Genomic DNA, 16,759 nt, shown 5'->3' with positions numbered 1-16,759 from the left:
TCCCATTCCTGACAATGAAAAGCCAGAATATATCATACTTTGTGCAGGAAACACCAAAGAGATAGAAGAGAGGACTTGAAATTTGCATCTCATCATTCACGGGCATGCCAAGGACCACTTGAATTTTTGTAGCTTCCAAACTATGACGAAAATGGTAGTCACACTCTTCTGTACCTATATGCAATGTGAGTCCAAATAAACCTCAATGGCCTCCTCTTATGTCAACATGATTTGAACTTTAGCCTTTGCATGCATGTCCCATCTGTAATCCACTACTCCCTCTTCACACTGTTTCATGAGGCTTAAGTGACAAAGAAGCCACACATTCATCTAAACCCAGATAGGCATCTGTTTCAGCTATCTGATCAGTTTATATGTGGCAAGCTGAGGTGTGAATATATCTTGCACTAGCATGATGTGCACTGACTGTCCATATGGACCCTCCAGGAAATTGGAGTGATTTGATTTATGCTGCTTTGGAATTAGAGTACATCAGAGCACACTAAGGAACTTTTAATGCTTGGCAGTAGGTTTGGCATAGAGAGTGCTTGGCAGACTAGATTTACATTCCAGCTTTCTATACGCTAACTGCTCACATAGACATGCCCTGAGACTTCCTGGGCATAGATTATTCTGAACTGGGCTGAATATATTTTTTTAATACCTGTCCAGAAACCTTAGTCATATGACTAAGGTGCCAGTAGTGATTATCCTGGTTCAAACTTACTTATAACTTTACTTAACAAAAAAGAAAAAAGAAGAAAAAAGGCTTTGCATTTCCCATTCTCCAAAATGCAGTTTCAGTCTAGTATGTTACATAAATGCATCAGTGACATTACCCACATAGCATTGCATTGTATGGTCCAATAAAGTATTTGTGTCCTGTAATGGCTTGGTCACTAACAAAGAATCAAACAATTTGGGAATATTTTTTCTCTTTATGTTGTAAACGATTCATCCCATCATTTTTCCTGGCATGGTATTTGGCAATCTAAGGGTATGTCCACACTGCAAAGTTATTTTGAAATAACGGTAATTCCGTAATTTCAATATAATTTCAAAATAACAGATGGTTTATTCCAACTGCTGTAAACCTCATTCTACAAAGAATAATGCCTATTCTGAAATAGTTATTTCAAAATAAGGCAAGTGTAGACACTACACTTCTACTATTTCAAAATAGCCCCTTACCACTGCCATTCTAAGTTATTCCTCCGGAGGCTCTGAATCGAGATAGCACATCTACATTAGGGATGCCTTCCTTGGACAAATTTTGAGGCTTCCTTGCAGTGTAGATGTACTATTTTGAAATAAGCTATACTAGCATCCACACAACAATGGCATTATTTCAAAAGAAAATTGAAGTAATGGAGGGCTTTTTCCAACATTGGTAAACCTCATTCCACAAGGAATAACACTTCTTCTGAAAAAGCTCTTGGAAGAAGGTGTTGCTATGTCGAAATAGCTCCTCACCAGGGCCATTTTAAGTTATTCTTCCTCAGTAACTCCTGGGGCTCTAAATCAAGATAGCACGTCCACATTAGGGGAGCCTGCCTCAGACTAATTTTGAGGCTTCCCTGTAGTGTGGATACTCTATTTTGAAATAAGCTCTTCTGGAAGTGTACGTCTACACTAGCTCCCTAGTTTGAACTAGGGAGGCTAATGAGGACGACTGAAATTGCTAATGAAGTGCAGGATTTAAATATCCCGTGCTTGATTAGCATAGTCCCGTCCGGTGGCCATTTTGGAAACTGACTAGCCTGAAGTAACTGCCCACATCTATACGCGGCAGAGAAGCGGGATTCCGAGATAAACCCCTTAGTTTGAATTAACTGTTAAACCTCAGTCCACGAGGAATAACAGTTAATTCGAACTAAGGGGTTTATCTTGGAATCTTGCTTCTCTGCCGCATATAGACGCGGGCAGTTACTTCGGGCTAGTCAGTTTCCAAAATGGTGACCGGACTGGAATATGCTAATCAAGCGAGGGATATTTAAATACCGTGCTTCATTAGCAATTTTAGTCACCCTCATTAGCCTCCCTAGTTCGAACTAGGGGGCTAGTGTAGATGTACGCGAAGATATCTTTTTTTTCCAAAGGAAGCTTGCAGTGTAGATGTACTCTTAGGGTGTGTCTAGACTACATGGCTCCGTCAACGGAGTCAGGTAAATTAGTTTATTTGGCATAGTCAAAATAATTTAAATAATCCCAGCTTCATTAAAATAAACATGGCCACCGCGCTGTGCCGACGATCAGCTGATCCAGCACAGTGCGGCAGTCTAGACGCGGATCTGTCGGCTGGGGAAGCCTTTACCGACCAATCCCTTATGCTTTGTGAAACGAGGTTTACATTCTATTAAATACTTTTTTCTCTTTAATTTGTTCATATCCCGTTCTCATTAGGTTCATGTCTTTTACATAAAAAAGTCAAGTTCTTAAAATATGTAAGTTTTATAAAACACAAGATAAATAAAAGTTATACAACCTAAATATGAATTTCATCACTGTATTTCAATCAAGCATTTAAAACTACTGTCATAGTAAACAAGGAACTCGTTGCTTTAATGAATAAAAGGTAAGAAATATTTTGAGCATATCACATTTATTGTAAGCAATTTGTAATGCTTCTTAACTACCTAGTTACTTACCTAGTTAACCTAATTGTTTTTCATACTATTGCACAGCGATAAACTACATGAGAGTTTTATGAATGTAAAAGCTTAATTTACCTGTTAAAATAACACACAGAAAAACTTTTAAATAAAACTAACATACAATGTGAGAATCTCCTTTACTTATTTGACGGCACCTAAAGCAATAAGTAACCTAAGGCTGAGGATACACTTCAAGCATGGCTTTCTGTTTGCCATGAGGACTTTTTTCTTCAGGCTGCCATGAGATTCTATTCTTAAGTAAAGGAGAAAGGTCTCTCTGAGGTGCTCTTCCAAATTTCACACAAGCCATTCAGTTGAAGCCATATATATCAAGATTCAAGGCTAGCCTTGCCTTGAGCAGACTGCCTCATCAGGTATTCACAATAACAACATCCAACATGTATAAGACTTTTAGTTGAGGAAGCCATGTTAATTCCAAGTCTCTGCTATGACTGAGAGATGTGGGTGACCTATAGAAAACACCAGCATTTTATTTGGAAAATCTGCAACAAAACATGGGAGATCTATCACTTCAGTAATGCCAACTCCTTTAGAATTGAGGCTCTTTCTCAACCTTTTTTTTATAAGCTTCAGAGAGGTAGCTGAGTTAGTCTGTAACAGAAAAAACTTAACTTAAAAAACAACAAATAGTCTAGTAGCACTTTAAAGAGTAACAAAACATGTAGATGGTATCATGAGCTTTCGTGGGCAGAAGTGGGTTTTGCCCTCAAAAGCTCATGATACCATTTACATGTTTTGTTACTTTTTAAAGTGCTACTAGACTATTGTTTCTTAAGTTTTTCCTTTTTTATAAAGTATCTTTTTTTATAAAAATTATAAGTACCCCCAATGCACCAACCCTCCCCCAGACCCAGGCACTCCATCCCCTCATTCCAATACACCCACTCCTTCCCCAGAGCCAGGTACCGCAGGTACAGGATGAGTAAGGTGGCTTTAAAGTGGTTGCTCCTGCCACCCGGCCTGGCTGCCTCTGCTTGATCACAGTTTGCCCAAGGAGGCAGCATGTGGCCTGCCAGGTGCTCCCAGCCAGTGCCGTAACTAGCTAATTTTGCACCTGAGGCAAGACTAGAAAATTGCACCCCTTCATGTTTATATATTCATAGTAGTTATTTAATAGAAAAAGGGAAATTACATAAATAGCAATAATTAATTTTAGTTCATTAAAACATCTTTTGTAATAAACCACCATCACTGGCAAGCAGAGAAATACTTGCAGGGCAATTTCCAAATTTGGATAAGATTTGGCCAGATTATATTCATGAATTAACTGTAGAAGGTCCAAACTAGTCACAGATGAAACATTTGCAACAGAGCTGAATCTCTGACAAAATTTCTGAGACATTCAAAGCACTGTCATATTTAAAACTTAAATCCATTGCTGCTTTTTGAAGATTAGCTGTATCCATTTTAACAAAAGAATCGCCTGAAAAAAAATCCTGCTTCAATTCTTAAACTTAAATACAATAGCCTTTAAATGGCTCACACTGCCCATTAAAATAGTTATCTTGAAAACTGGAAACATATGTTTAAGGGATTGCCACATTGACTTTACCACGGGTCTCATAAAGGAAACATCTTTTTAGAAATTGGACAACGGCGCAACTAGGGAGCGGTGAATGTTGACTGTCCTCGGCGCGGGCAGGGGTGTTGATGTGGTGCGAGGCATGAGTGAAGATAGCTTAGTATAGTGGTCTCCAACTTTTTACACCCAAGATCACTTTTTAAATGTCAGGACCAAGATCTACCCCATCCCTTCCTCAAGACCCCACCTCTTCCTTGAGGTCCCGCCCTCTCTGTTGCCCTCCTTTCCATCACTTGCTGTCCCCAGCTCTTATACACTCTCACTGGGTTGAGATGGGAGGTGCAGGCTCCGGGGTGGGGAGGGGGGAATGAGGGATTTGGGTGTGGGAAGCGGTGAGAGGTGCAAGCTCTGGAAGGGAAAGTGGGTGCAGGAGGAGGCGGAGAAGGGAATGTTGGCTCAGGGAGGGGGCTCCAGGCTGGAGAGTGTTGGGGTCAGGTGGAGGGTTGGGGTGCTGAGCAAGCCACAGGCTTGTGGATGTGAGGGTGCAGGAGTTTGGGTTGGAGGTGTGAGGGGCTCAGGGCAAGGAGATTGGGAGTATGATGGGCTCAGGACACAGATTTGTGGTGTGTCGAAAGTGCAGGAGTGTTGTGGCAGAAGACTGAGGATATGGGGGTGCAGGAGTTTGGGGATGTGAGAGGCTCAGGACGGGGGGTTCCAGTGTATAATAGGCTCAGATTTTGGGTCGGGGGAGGGGGCGTTATGATCCTGTGGCCAGATGGGGGGTTGGCCCCAATTTCGGTCTTGTTGGCCAGGCTTCATTTTTAAATACAATATTATGTCAAACACAAAAGTTTTCAGCATTGTCTTCATTTATGAAAGGGGCGGGAAACCTGTTTTGAGTCAGGGTCACTGACCCACAGAAAAGTCAGTCGGGGCCACGCAAGTGAGATGCAAAAAAGCAAGCCCTCCAACCCTCTCCATGCCTCACTAATGTGGCCCCAACTGTGCTGGTGGGGGAAGAGAACAGGGTTTTGGGGCAGGTTATTGGTGGGTGCTGGAGCAGGTGGCAGGGTGCTGGTGTATGCTGGGGCAGAGGATAGGGTACTGATGTGTGCTGGGGCAGGTGGCAGGGTGCCGGTGGGTGCTGGGAGAGGGTGCAGGTGGGGGCTGGGGCAAGGTACTGATGGGGGAAGGGTCTGGCCAGTGGGAGGGGACAGGGACAGATGGGGCCAGTACCTGGGGATTCTGCAGCTGTGTACCAGCTCTGGGGTCTCAGGCAGCACATGCACTGCTTCCCCTTCCCCAAACAGCTGGCACATTTCCTGAACAGCTGGGTCTGTGGTGCACCAGCGACTCCTTCCCCTGCTGCCTACCGGGGGGGAAGTGGGAGTCCCGGAACCGCACCAGCTCCAACTGCATGGAGCTCTGTTCTTCAGTCCCAGTGACAGCTGCATGCTTCCTGAGTGGTTGGAGCTGATGCGGTCCTGGGACTCCTACTGCCTCCCCGCAGGAAGACAGCAGGGGAAGGAGGTCACTGGTGCACCACAGACCCACCTTTTTAGGCAGCACACCAGCTGTTTGGGGAGGAGAAGTGCACCCCGTGCACTTCCTGAAACCCCAGACATGGCGCACAGCTGCAGGACTGCACCCCTCACCTGTGTGCCTGAGGCAAGTGCCTCACTTGCCTTGCCCTTGTTATGGTCCTGCTCCTGGCTCACCGTTATGCATCACATGGGCTTGTGTGCTTTGGTCCTGCCCCAGCCCAATGCCCCCCTAGCAGGGTGCGCTGAGGCACAATTCAATAAAGACAGTGCTTGACAATTACTGCTATGTTGAGCAGTTAGCTATAATAATAAGATTTTAGTTTATGGAGTGACTTTTTTGACCATGAGAAGCCTTGATTTAGGTTAATGTTCTCCTGGGCCCATACAGACACATTGTATGATTTAGTCAAAATATGCAATGTTAATAGACCATGAGTATTGAAAAATGCCCTCATCTTTCATCTAAGTGCACACTTTTAAGTATAAATCTCACCATAGGCAAATATGGTCATATTTAGCCATCTTCCCACCTTCATGTGAATATGATAATCCATTTTTCTTCCAAATAAAAATGACTAGGAAACTGTATCACCCATCTGATAGATACCAAGACAAAAGATTTCCTAAACACTTAAGGTATGTCTACACTTGCCCCCTAGTTCAAACTAGGGATGCAAATGAAGCATACCGAAATTGCTAATGAAGCATGGGATTTAAATATCCCACGCTTGATTAGCATATTCATGGCCAGTCGCCATTTTAAAAAGCCGATAGCCCGAATTAACTTGACGCATGTAGATGCGGTATTCCGATCCAAAACCCTTCCCTCTAATTAACTGTTACTCCTCGTGCAATGAGGAGTAAAGGTTAATTCGAGGGAAGGGTTTTGTATTGGACTACCGCATCTACATGCGGCGAGTTAATTCGGGATACCGGCTTTTTAAAATGCTGACTAGTCGGGAATATGCTAATAAAGCACAGGATATTTAAATCCCATGCTTCATTAGCAACTTTGATATTCTTCGTTTGCCTCCCTAGTTTGAACTAGGGGGCAAGTGTAGACATACGCTTAGATAATTCAGAAACTGCTGAAACGAACACAGTAATAATGGAAATGAGACTACATCATGAATTCATTCTGATGTGTGTGTGTGTGTGTGTGTGTGTGTTTCAATCACCCAGCCCTGGGTGTCAGCAAGGTACACAGAAGAGAGACAATGAGTTAATAAACTTTTTTAATGTGTATGGCTGGCCAGAAAACAAGAATTTTGTTTCAGGAAAAATGTAAAGGTTTGACATTTGTTTCAGTGAACTTTTAAAAATAATTCTGAATTTTATACTCCAGAACCAGACCTGCCACTAGGACAAGGAGTGAATGGAGGAAACTGCTTCATGGCCTAGTGATTCTAAAGGGATGAGGCTACCATCCACTGCTGCAGTTACAGTGGCAATGCCCAGAATCCCAGGGCACTTTGGGTAGCTCTAAGGGCAGGAGGGGGGCAGCATAGTACACTCAGGTCAGTACTCAGGGCTGGCAGCCTTTGGACCCACCTCTTCTGTCCAAGGACCATCCCATTCTGGGAACACAGAGTGTCTGCCCCCCCACCTTACCCAAGGGCCTGACGTGGCTATCAGTTCCCCTGCACAGAACAGCTAATAGTCTCGTGGTCAAGATAGAGTCAGACAGAACAGGGTCTTACCTGCACCATCCAAAAACGAGGTGAATGCCCTAACTAACAAGCTATTGGCTAGAAATTCTATCCTCAGCTTTGGAACCTGCTACATTTTTCCTAATTTTTTGAAGGGGAGTGAAGGGGGATTGATAAAGCAATATTTTCCTAGAGGAAAAATATTCCATCAAAAAATTCGTAACCAGTTCTAAGTCTGAGGCCTTAGTTCTGCTACTGGGTCCATATTGTCCTCTCTAGGGAAATAAACTGTGTAGCCTACTGGAAACTATCAAGAGTTTTATCCTTATCAATCCATTTAGGAAGAAAATGTTTGCTATCTCATCCCCATGATATTATTCACCTCCTTCAAGGAACTGATAATGACTTCAGATCCCTGAAGACCAAGATCTTGTGTATAATAGATTTATCCCTCCAAAATGGCTTCAAGCTATTACATAAAATAGCAAGTTGGTAGTACAGCTTTTGCTGTCTACCACACTTGCAAGAATAACCTAACCTGGACTTGTGTAACAGCCAGCCAGAGGGAGCCTAGATTAAAATAGAAAATCTTGAAAGAACATCCAATACAAAGTTCACATATTTGGTAGGCTCTCTGGTGCTTCAGTTTTCTCAGAACATTTGTAGCCATGTGCCCTACTACAGTTAGAGGTTTTATTTATTTTCTTCTTTTTCATAGGAGATAGCCAGAAATGTTTCCTGGAGGATCTGAAAGAAAGTTTGGCATTTAAAAGGTACCAATTCTGGTCAGCTGTCCTCAGAGATTCTAAGCTTTTTATCCACTGAATCCCAGCACTATACAAAATTGTATATAGAAGACAGGTAACTATATAGCAGTACTGTAATAGATCAATCCTTTCCTAGAGTAAATAGAATAATTCAGTTCAAAGTAAATTATCAGCTTGTCTGTTACCCAGTGAGAATGAAGTGAATGAGTAATTATCCATTATCAATGAAATGTCCCAATTCTTCTGGAAAGAGAAATAGCCATTGAGGAAATAATTTGTATCCTATTAAATGTTCACTCATTTTGTCTTCTTTTTTCATGTTGAATTAGATAAAATAAACCTGTTATTTTTTCTGTTTCCAGAACTTTCTCAAAATTTAACTTTTTGATATACATACTTTCAAATTATTTAAAAATAATATTTTTATCTGAAAAATGGGAATATATAGGATGGTCAAGAGTTAAGAGTCAAGAGTTTGGTCTCAGCCATGTTGCCTATCAACAAAAAATTTCTTCAGTAAAATCCTGGCCCCACTGAAAGCAGTAGCAAAATTCTAGTTCACATTATTCAATAAATCTGCTAATATGAGCTAAAAATCATAGGAATGGGACACTCTCATGAGATTTTTAAGGATTTTATCTCAAGAAGTTCCAAAACATCATCTTTTTCTCATTATATCTTTGTTCCTCTAACTTTAGTAATAGGAACATTTGAGCATCTTTAAAAAGAATTTATTTTTATTTGGTTTTAAAAATGTGCACACTGCACGGAATGAATTCACTTATATCTGAATCAATTCATCCATTCATGGATCTATAATGCTGATCTTACTCAGTATCAAACAAAAATTCCTTTACAGTAAAGCTTAAAATGGGTTTCTATATGCCATGCTGCAAAGCTATTATCTACATCTTTGAAGTATAGCCATTTCTCTCTTTGGTCAATGTTTAGGCAAGATTTTGAATTATAGTTAGTTGTGTAGAAAAAGTTCATTTAAAAAAACCTGGAAATATTGAAAAAAATACAAGCTTTTATGGTTTTAAATAATCTTGTGCTCTGATATGATGTAAAAGATTTGTCACGTAGCCTTGAAAATGGGGAATCAGAGTTAAAAATAAACTTACAGCTTCCAAATTTCAATGGGCAAGCATGTGCATCCATTGGAAAGTCTTCTAAATGCATTGGACATTCTGCTCTCACAGTCAATCTACAATGGATTCATAAACAAAACAAAAAATTATACCTTCATGCAATTAAGAAACATAATTAGACAATTATATAAAGGAAATAATTAATAAATACAATTATAAATATATTTGCTTAGTGATCAACAGAGGAACACAAAGAATTAGTCATATTTCACAAAATTCTAAAAGATGTTTTGCAAGTGGCTGTTTTTTTTAAAAAAGTGATTTTTTTGTTCAGTCATACTATAAATTTTTGCTCAGTTCTAAATGTTGCTTAACTGGCTTGAAATCTTCCACAAGTCTAATATTAATGTGTTCATACAGTCTTTCCTCAGGCAAAATTCTCATTGATAATGGGAATTTTGCCTGAGTAACGAGAGTATCAGGACAATAATGGACAAAATATTAAGGAGCTTGTTTAGTTTCCTCTTCAGTAGCTTTATGTTTGACAATTATCCAGTTATTTAATATCATCAGTCATGGGTATCAGATATTACAACATATGCCTTTATTTCATTTCCAAGATATTTACAATACTGACCTGATGCATAGCCCACTGGCATTTAATGAGATGCTTTCCACTGAGTTCAATGGCATTAGATGAGGAACTCTCTTTTTAAATGTCTGTCTCAGTTTGATAATGAACCTAAAGCTATACAATGGTGCAAACACTGCAGGAAAGTTGGCCACCCAAAAGAGTGAACTAGAAGTATGTGTTTGAAAGGAGACTTCCAAATAAAGTTTTCTAAAATTATTTAATTTGGTTGTCCACAGTCAATGATTCTTGAAGCCACGAAGAAAGTTTGAACACACATTTAAAAAATCACAATTGACTGTTACCCTGAATATGAAATAAAAATGTAGTTGTGTAGATACACTTTGCCCATTTTATGCATAGTTGTTTAGAATGTCCAGTACCAATGTGTTAAAGTGATGTATTTGTGATGATGACATCTCAAACGAGACAGATACTCATTATATAATATAAAGCTCAGACATTAAGAAATCATCTGAGGCACACATTCATTACGCTGACAAAATTTCTATTGCCTTCATAGTATATACTTCCGTGATCCCTCAAGAGTATAATCACATGCAATAAAATCTTCACCTTATTGAAATAATTCTAAGGTGGTTTGGAGATTGAAATGTACTTAAAACAAAAGATTTGTTACTGATGCATTAGCTTGGAATACATTCAAGCTAGACACCCGGCTGGTAAAACAAAGATTTGATCAGGTTGGAGTAAAAAATATTGCACAGTAAGACAGATAAAATAGGTAAGGCAGTGGTCCCCAACCTTTTGAGGTTGTCGGGCGCCAGGGGGCATGGACGTTTGCCCGCCGGGCGCCAGGGGGCGGGGACACTTGCGCGCCCGGGGCGGCCCCCCCAGCCGCGTGCCCGGGGGTGGGGCCCCCCCATAGCTGCGCGCCCGGGGGCAGGGCCCCCTCCAAGGGCCGCGCGCCCAGGGCCAGCGCTCCCCCCCCCCCGCCGAGTGCCGCGCGCCCGGGGCCGGTGCTCCCCCCCCCCCCCCCCCCGCCGAGTGCCGCGCGCCCGGGGCCAGGGCCGGCGCTCCCCCCGCCCCCTCCTGCCGAGTGCCGTGCGCCCGGCGCTCCCCCCGCCAAGCGCGCTCTCCCCGCAAGCGCCTGTGCACCATGTGCCCGGGGCCAGGCCAGCCCCGAACACCTGGCGGGCACATTGAAATGCCCCTGCGGGCGCCCGCGAGCACTGTGTTGGGGACCATGGAGGTAAGGTAATGACATCAGGATGTATAGTGTCCCTGAAAAAGTCAAGCACCACACATCAGCAAGGAAAGGTCAGTAAAACTTGAATATTATAGAGAAATTGCACGCATGTGCTTTTACAAGTGAAAGGTAAGAAAGACAACTAATAATGGCTAAAAGGATATATTTGAACAATGCACTGCAAAATGGTACTCTTGGACATTAGGCTGCTAACATCCAAGAATTTGGGGAAACCAAAACAAGAGTCACCTAGACTTGCATAATTGCCAGCTGAAAAAGTCTGACTCCAACTTAGACAGTCTTGAAAGACATCTCAGAATAATTTTGCATATTTGACATGCTCCTAGGAGCATGGAGATTTGAATTTCTCAAAACACTCAGGACACCTGTCCCATCTTTTAACATTTTTAGAAGTGTTAAAAGAAATCTCAATACTCCCACAAGGATCAATCTGATCAGCTTGATTAGTCTCTAAAGAATTACTTTATATTTTGAAAACCAGTGAGACAAAACTGGCAGCTGTCTAGATGCAAAAAAACAGAAATATAAGCAAACAAAAAAAATTCCTTTTCCATTGTTTGTTAAAAGGCTTTTCAATCAAAAAATTGTCAGTCCTTTGTTTTCTATAACAATGTGTGCAAAAATTGATTATTTCTTTTCCTGACTGCATTTAGCCCAAGTTCAAGAGTATCCAAATTATCCATATGATAAATTTCTAATAGAAAGTACGTCCATCGATGAAACATGTTCCCAACAATTTCTCAGATTCTTCAAACAACTTGCTTTTTCTTGTTACTGTATGTCTAAAAAGATGAATGCCCATTTTTAGACTATAATATCCTTCTATATTTCCCATGGAAAATGGAAAGTGTGCAAAAACCTCTATGCCCTAATTTTTTTAAATCCTCATCGTGCTATAAATATACCTTCACATTTTAGGTCTACTACGCTGGAGTGTGAATATTCAGGCTTCATTGTGCTGTTAAACTGGGATTCTCAAACAAGCAACTCCAATTTCAGGTCCATTAAAAGCTAGTTGACACTGGAGGGCTAATTCTCCTAGAGCCTTTCAAAATCAAAACATTACATGGAGTTTTAAAATGACCAAGGTGTGGCATAAGAAAAATGATTACATTGCAAGCTTCTGAATTTGTCAATACTGGTATGACCTATTGTGAAAATTACTATTAAGCCTAAAATTCAAACATACAGTTATCAGAAAGAAATATTTCTCCATTCTTTTTGATGAAATTATACAGTAAAAAAAGTAGTAATTTCAAATTAAATGAACCCCTCTCACACACATACTGTATTTTTATTCTTACCTCATTGTATACAGCAGTGTCCCATCCTCTGTAATTCGTAGTAGTTTGTTAGGCATCGTCATGTTGTGAGCCACTGATTTCTTTCCATTGTGGAAGAAAGTATCAGGTGTCCAGATCTTGCTGGCCATTAAATTATTTAGCCGGAGGACTGTCATGGGTCCTTTGAATTTTAATCTCTCATCTCTCCAACTTTGACGGAAAAATACATCTATTGTGTATTCCTAGAGGAATTCATACAACGGAAAAACTCTCAAGATGTCACATTTTGTAATTCAAGTTTTTGACAGGTGATCAGTGATCGAGGATATGGGGGAAGGGACACAACGCCTTATTCTCTCCTCATCTACAAATAGTTTAAAAGTAGGATATAACTCCTGATTTATATCAGTGTAAATGAGAGAATACATCCTTGACAATAACCATTGATCATTAAGGAATGAAATATTTTAATGTGATACAAAGCAGTATAACCAGAAGCAACAGAATGAAATTACAAAACAATTATAATATATAAAATTTTATATATCTTTGAAATAGTATTCCAAATGGAGGAGTAGAAAAGATTTAAATTAGACTAGATGAAGTATGATAAAATAACGAGTAGGAAATTCCTGCCATCTGTAGCTGTTATGATGCTATGATGAATATGAAGTTATTGAAAAACATGGTAATTTAAAATTACACTGTACAATCATCCATTGTTTTTTACTAAAGAATGAGCCTACCTTTAGACTTTTTGACCAAAGACCAATGGCAAACCATGAAGGAGAATGGCCCTGCCATAAATATTACACATACAAGTAACAGAACTGCAGCTATCTAAGAATACAGCCAGTAAAGACAGACATTCTAGAAAGAATGGAAGAAATTAAGTATGACACCAGATTCAACTAGACTAAGTCACGTTGAAATAGTCCATTTATTTTTTATACATGTTAGTATTTCATGGAGAAGAATCCATGGCGAGATGTTTTCTAATTGGTAACTATCAGCTACATTACAGGCTATTTAGCCTGAAAGGTTACAGTATATGCTTCATCTGTTTGGCATGATGTTCTAACCATGTTAGTATTTTAATTGTTTTCAATCGCCTAGTGCAATGGTTTCAAACTTTTTTTCTCATGACCCAGTTGAAGAAAATTGTTGATGCCCATGACACAACATAATTTAACTAGAGTGTAGGCTCCAGTGTGGGGCTGACGATGAGAGCTTTGGGCCGTAGTAGGGGGCTCCAGCTTTGGGGGGAGGGATCAGGGCTGGGGCAGGACGGGCTTACCTTGTGTGGCTCCTAGTCAGCAGTGCAGTGATGATGCAAAGGCAGCTTCCTGCCTCTCCTGTTACCGCATACAATGCTGCATCACAGAAGCAGTCAATAGCAGGTTCCTAACCGATGGGAGTGCAGAGCTAGTGCTCAGGGTAGGAGCTGTGTGCGGAGCCCTTTCCCCTTAGGAGTTGATATTGTTACCGGCCTCTTCTGTGGCAAATTGCAGTCTGTGGTGCCAAGACAGGCAGGTAGCCTGCCTTTGCATCACTCTGATCACCTGATCACCCTGCAAAAATGAGACCCAGTGCCTGACATTCCATGACCCAGTAATGAGTTGTGACCCATAGTTTGAAAACCCCTGACCCATTGACTCCTACTCCACCCATGTGCTTCTAATTAAGTGGATGCTGGATCAAGGTCCCCATAAGGAACCACTTAAGTCAATGGGACTTTGGCCATTGACTTTGAGGGCAGTCAGGATTTCACCCCCATGTTTATGCAAAAGCAGATATGAGGATGGGTGATATTATGGTCAGCAGGTGAAAGGAAATTGTTGGATTTTCATCATATTTTCTCCAAGCTCTACTCAAAACTTAGTTACACAGGAGTATAAATATATTGCTTGAGAATGAAGGGGAGTTATCGGGAAGGAGGAAGCACAATTGGAATTGCAGCTAGCAAGGGATGTGAATGGTAACAAAGTTTTCTACAGACATGTTAGGAATAAGAGGGTCATCAGCGAGGGTGTGGGACCCTTACTGGATGAGAGAGGTAACCTAGTGACAGATGATGTGGGAAAAACTGAAGTACTCGATGCTTTCTTTGCCTCTGTCTTCATGGAAAAGGTCAGCGCTCAGACAAATGCACTAGGTGACACAGTATGGGAAGGAGGTGAACAGCCCGTGGTGGGTAAAGAACAGGTTAGGAACTATTTAGAAAAGCTAAACATACACAAATCCATGGGCCCGGATTTAATGCATCCGAGGGTACTAAGGAAGTTGGCAAATATCACTGTGGAGCCTTTGGCCATTATCTTTGAAAACTTGTGGAGATCAGGAGAGGTCCCAGATGATTGGAAAAAGGCAAATGTAGTGCCCATCTTTTAAAAAGGGAAGAAGGATGATCCAGAGAACAACAGACCAGTTAGTCTTACCTCAGTCCCTGGAAAAATCATAGAGGGGATCTTCAAGGAATCCATTTTGAAGCACTTGGAAGAGGGGAAATTGATCAGGAATAGTCAGCATGGATTCACAAAGGGCAAGTCATGCCTGACCAATCTGATTAGCTTCTATGAAGTGGTAACTGGCACTATGGACACGAGGAAGTCAGTGGATGTGATATACCTAGATTTTAACAAAGCTTCTGAGACGGTCTCCCACAATATTCTTGCCAGTAAGTTAAGGGAATATAGATTGTATAAATGTACTATAAGATGGATAGAAAGCTGGCTAGACTGCCGAGCCCAATGGGTAGTGATCAACGGCTCAGTGTCAGGTTGCCAGTCGGTTTCTAGTGGAGTGCCTCAAGGATCTGTTCTAGGATAGGTTTTATTCAACATCTTTATTAATGACCTGGATGAGAGGATGGGTTGCACTGTCAGGGTATGTCTACACTACCCTCCTAGTTCGAACTAGCAGGGTAATGTAGGCATACCGCACTTGCAAATGAAGCCCGGGATTTGAATTTCCCGGGCTTCATTTGCATAAGCGGGGCGCCACCATTTTTAAAACCCCGCTCGTTCGAACCCCGTGCAGCGCGGCTACACGGGGCACGAACTAGGTAGTTCGAACTAGGCTTCCTAGTTCGAACTACCGTTACTCCTCATTCCACGAGGAGTAACGGTAGTTTGAACTAGGAAGCCTAGTTCGAACTACCTAGTTCGTGCCCCGTGTAGCCGCGCTGCACGGGGTTCGAACGAGCGGGGTTTTAAAAATGGAGGCGCCCCGCTTATGCAAAAGAAGCCCGGGAAATTCAAATCCCGGGCTTCATTTGCAAGTGCGGTATGCCTACATTACCCTGCTAGTTCGAAATAGCGGGGTAGTGTAGACATACCCTCAGCAAGTTCACAGATGACACTAAGCTAGGGGGAGAGGTAGATACACTGGAGAGCAGGGATAGAGTCCAGAGTGACGTGGACAGATGAGAGCATTGGGCCAAAAGAAATCTAATGAGGTTAAACAAGGAGAAGTGTAGAGTCCTGCACTTGGGATGGAACAATCCCAAGCATAGTTACAGGCTGGGGACCGAATGGCTAAGAAGCAGTTCTGCAGAAAAGGACCTGGGGATTACAGTGGATGAGAAGCTGGATATGAGTCAACAGTGTGCCCTTGTAGCCAAGAGAGCTAATGGCATATTAGGGTACATTAGGAGGAGCATTGCCAACAGATCCAGAGAAGTGATTATTCCCCTTTATTCGGCTCTGGTGAGGTCACATCTGGAGTATTGTGTCCAGTTCTGGGCCCCCCACTATAGAAATTATGTGTATGCATTGGAGAGGGTCCAGTGGAGGGCAACCAAAATGATTAGGGGCCTGGAGCATATGACCTATGAGGAGAGGCTGAAGGATTTGGTTTTGGTTAGTATGCAGAAGAGAAGAGTGAGGGGGGATTTGCTAGGAGCCTTCAACTTCCTGAAGGGAGGTTCCAAAGAGGAAGGAGAGAAGCTGTTCACAGTAGTGACGGATGGCAGAACAAGGAGCAATGGTCTCAAGTTACAGTGGGAGAGGCTTAGGTTGGATATTAGGAAAAACTATTTCGTTAGAAGGGTTGTGAAGCACTTGAATGGGTTACTTAGGGAGGTGGTGGAATCTCCATCCTTAGAGGTTTTTAAGTCTCAGCTTGACAAAGCCCTGGCTGGGTTGATTTACTTGGGATTGGTCCTGTCTTGGGCAGGGGACTGGACTTGATGACCTCCTGAGGTCTCGTCCAGCTCTGTGATTCTATGATTCTATTCTATGATTCTATAGTGAAAGATAAGCACGGGAAATGACAGCCTGGCATCATAGAAGGAATTGTTCACTTGTATCTGATACTACAGAAAGGGGAGACAGTGGGATGATGTGAAAGTTTGGAAGGAAGACAC

The 16,759-nt window shown here is 41.8% G+C and overlaps 1 protein-coding gene across 2 annotated transcripts in view; it reads right to left on the bottom strand.

Annotated features, from left to right (window-relative positions):
- Positions 1–16,759, bottom strand: part of GABRA1 (gamma-aminobutyric acid type A receptor subunit alpha1) — a 75,959-nt gene that overhangs the window by 30,836 nt on the left and 28,364 nt on the right. For both annotated transcript variants that reach the window (XM_089769540.1, XM_006111191.5), the window contains exons 5-6: positions 12,415–12,635; positions 9,282–9,364 (exon numbers count right to left, since the gene is read on the bottom strand). In XM_089769540.1, the coding sequence (XP_089625666.1) occupies positions 9,282–9,364; positions 12,415–12,635 (304 nt within the window). The remainder of the gene's footprint in view (positions 1–9,281; positions 9,365–12,414; positions 12,636–16,759) is intronic.

Source organism: Pelodiscus sinensis, chromosome 16 (assembly GCF_052426305.1).
Source record: "Pelodiscus sinensis isolate ZL-2025 chromosome 16, ASM5242630v1, whole genome shotgun sequence".
Classification (NCBI taxonomy): Eukaryota; Metazoa; Chordata; order Testudines; family Trionychidae; genus Pelodiscus; species Pelodiscus sinensis.
Note: the sequence above shows the minus strand (reverse complement) of the source record. Positions and strands in the feature narration are given on the sequence as shown.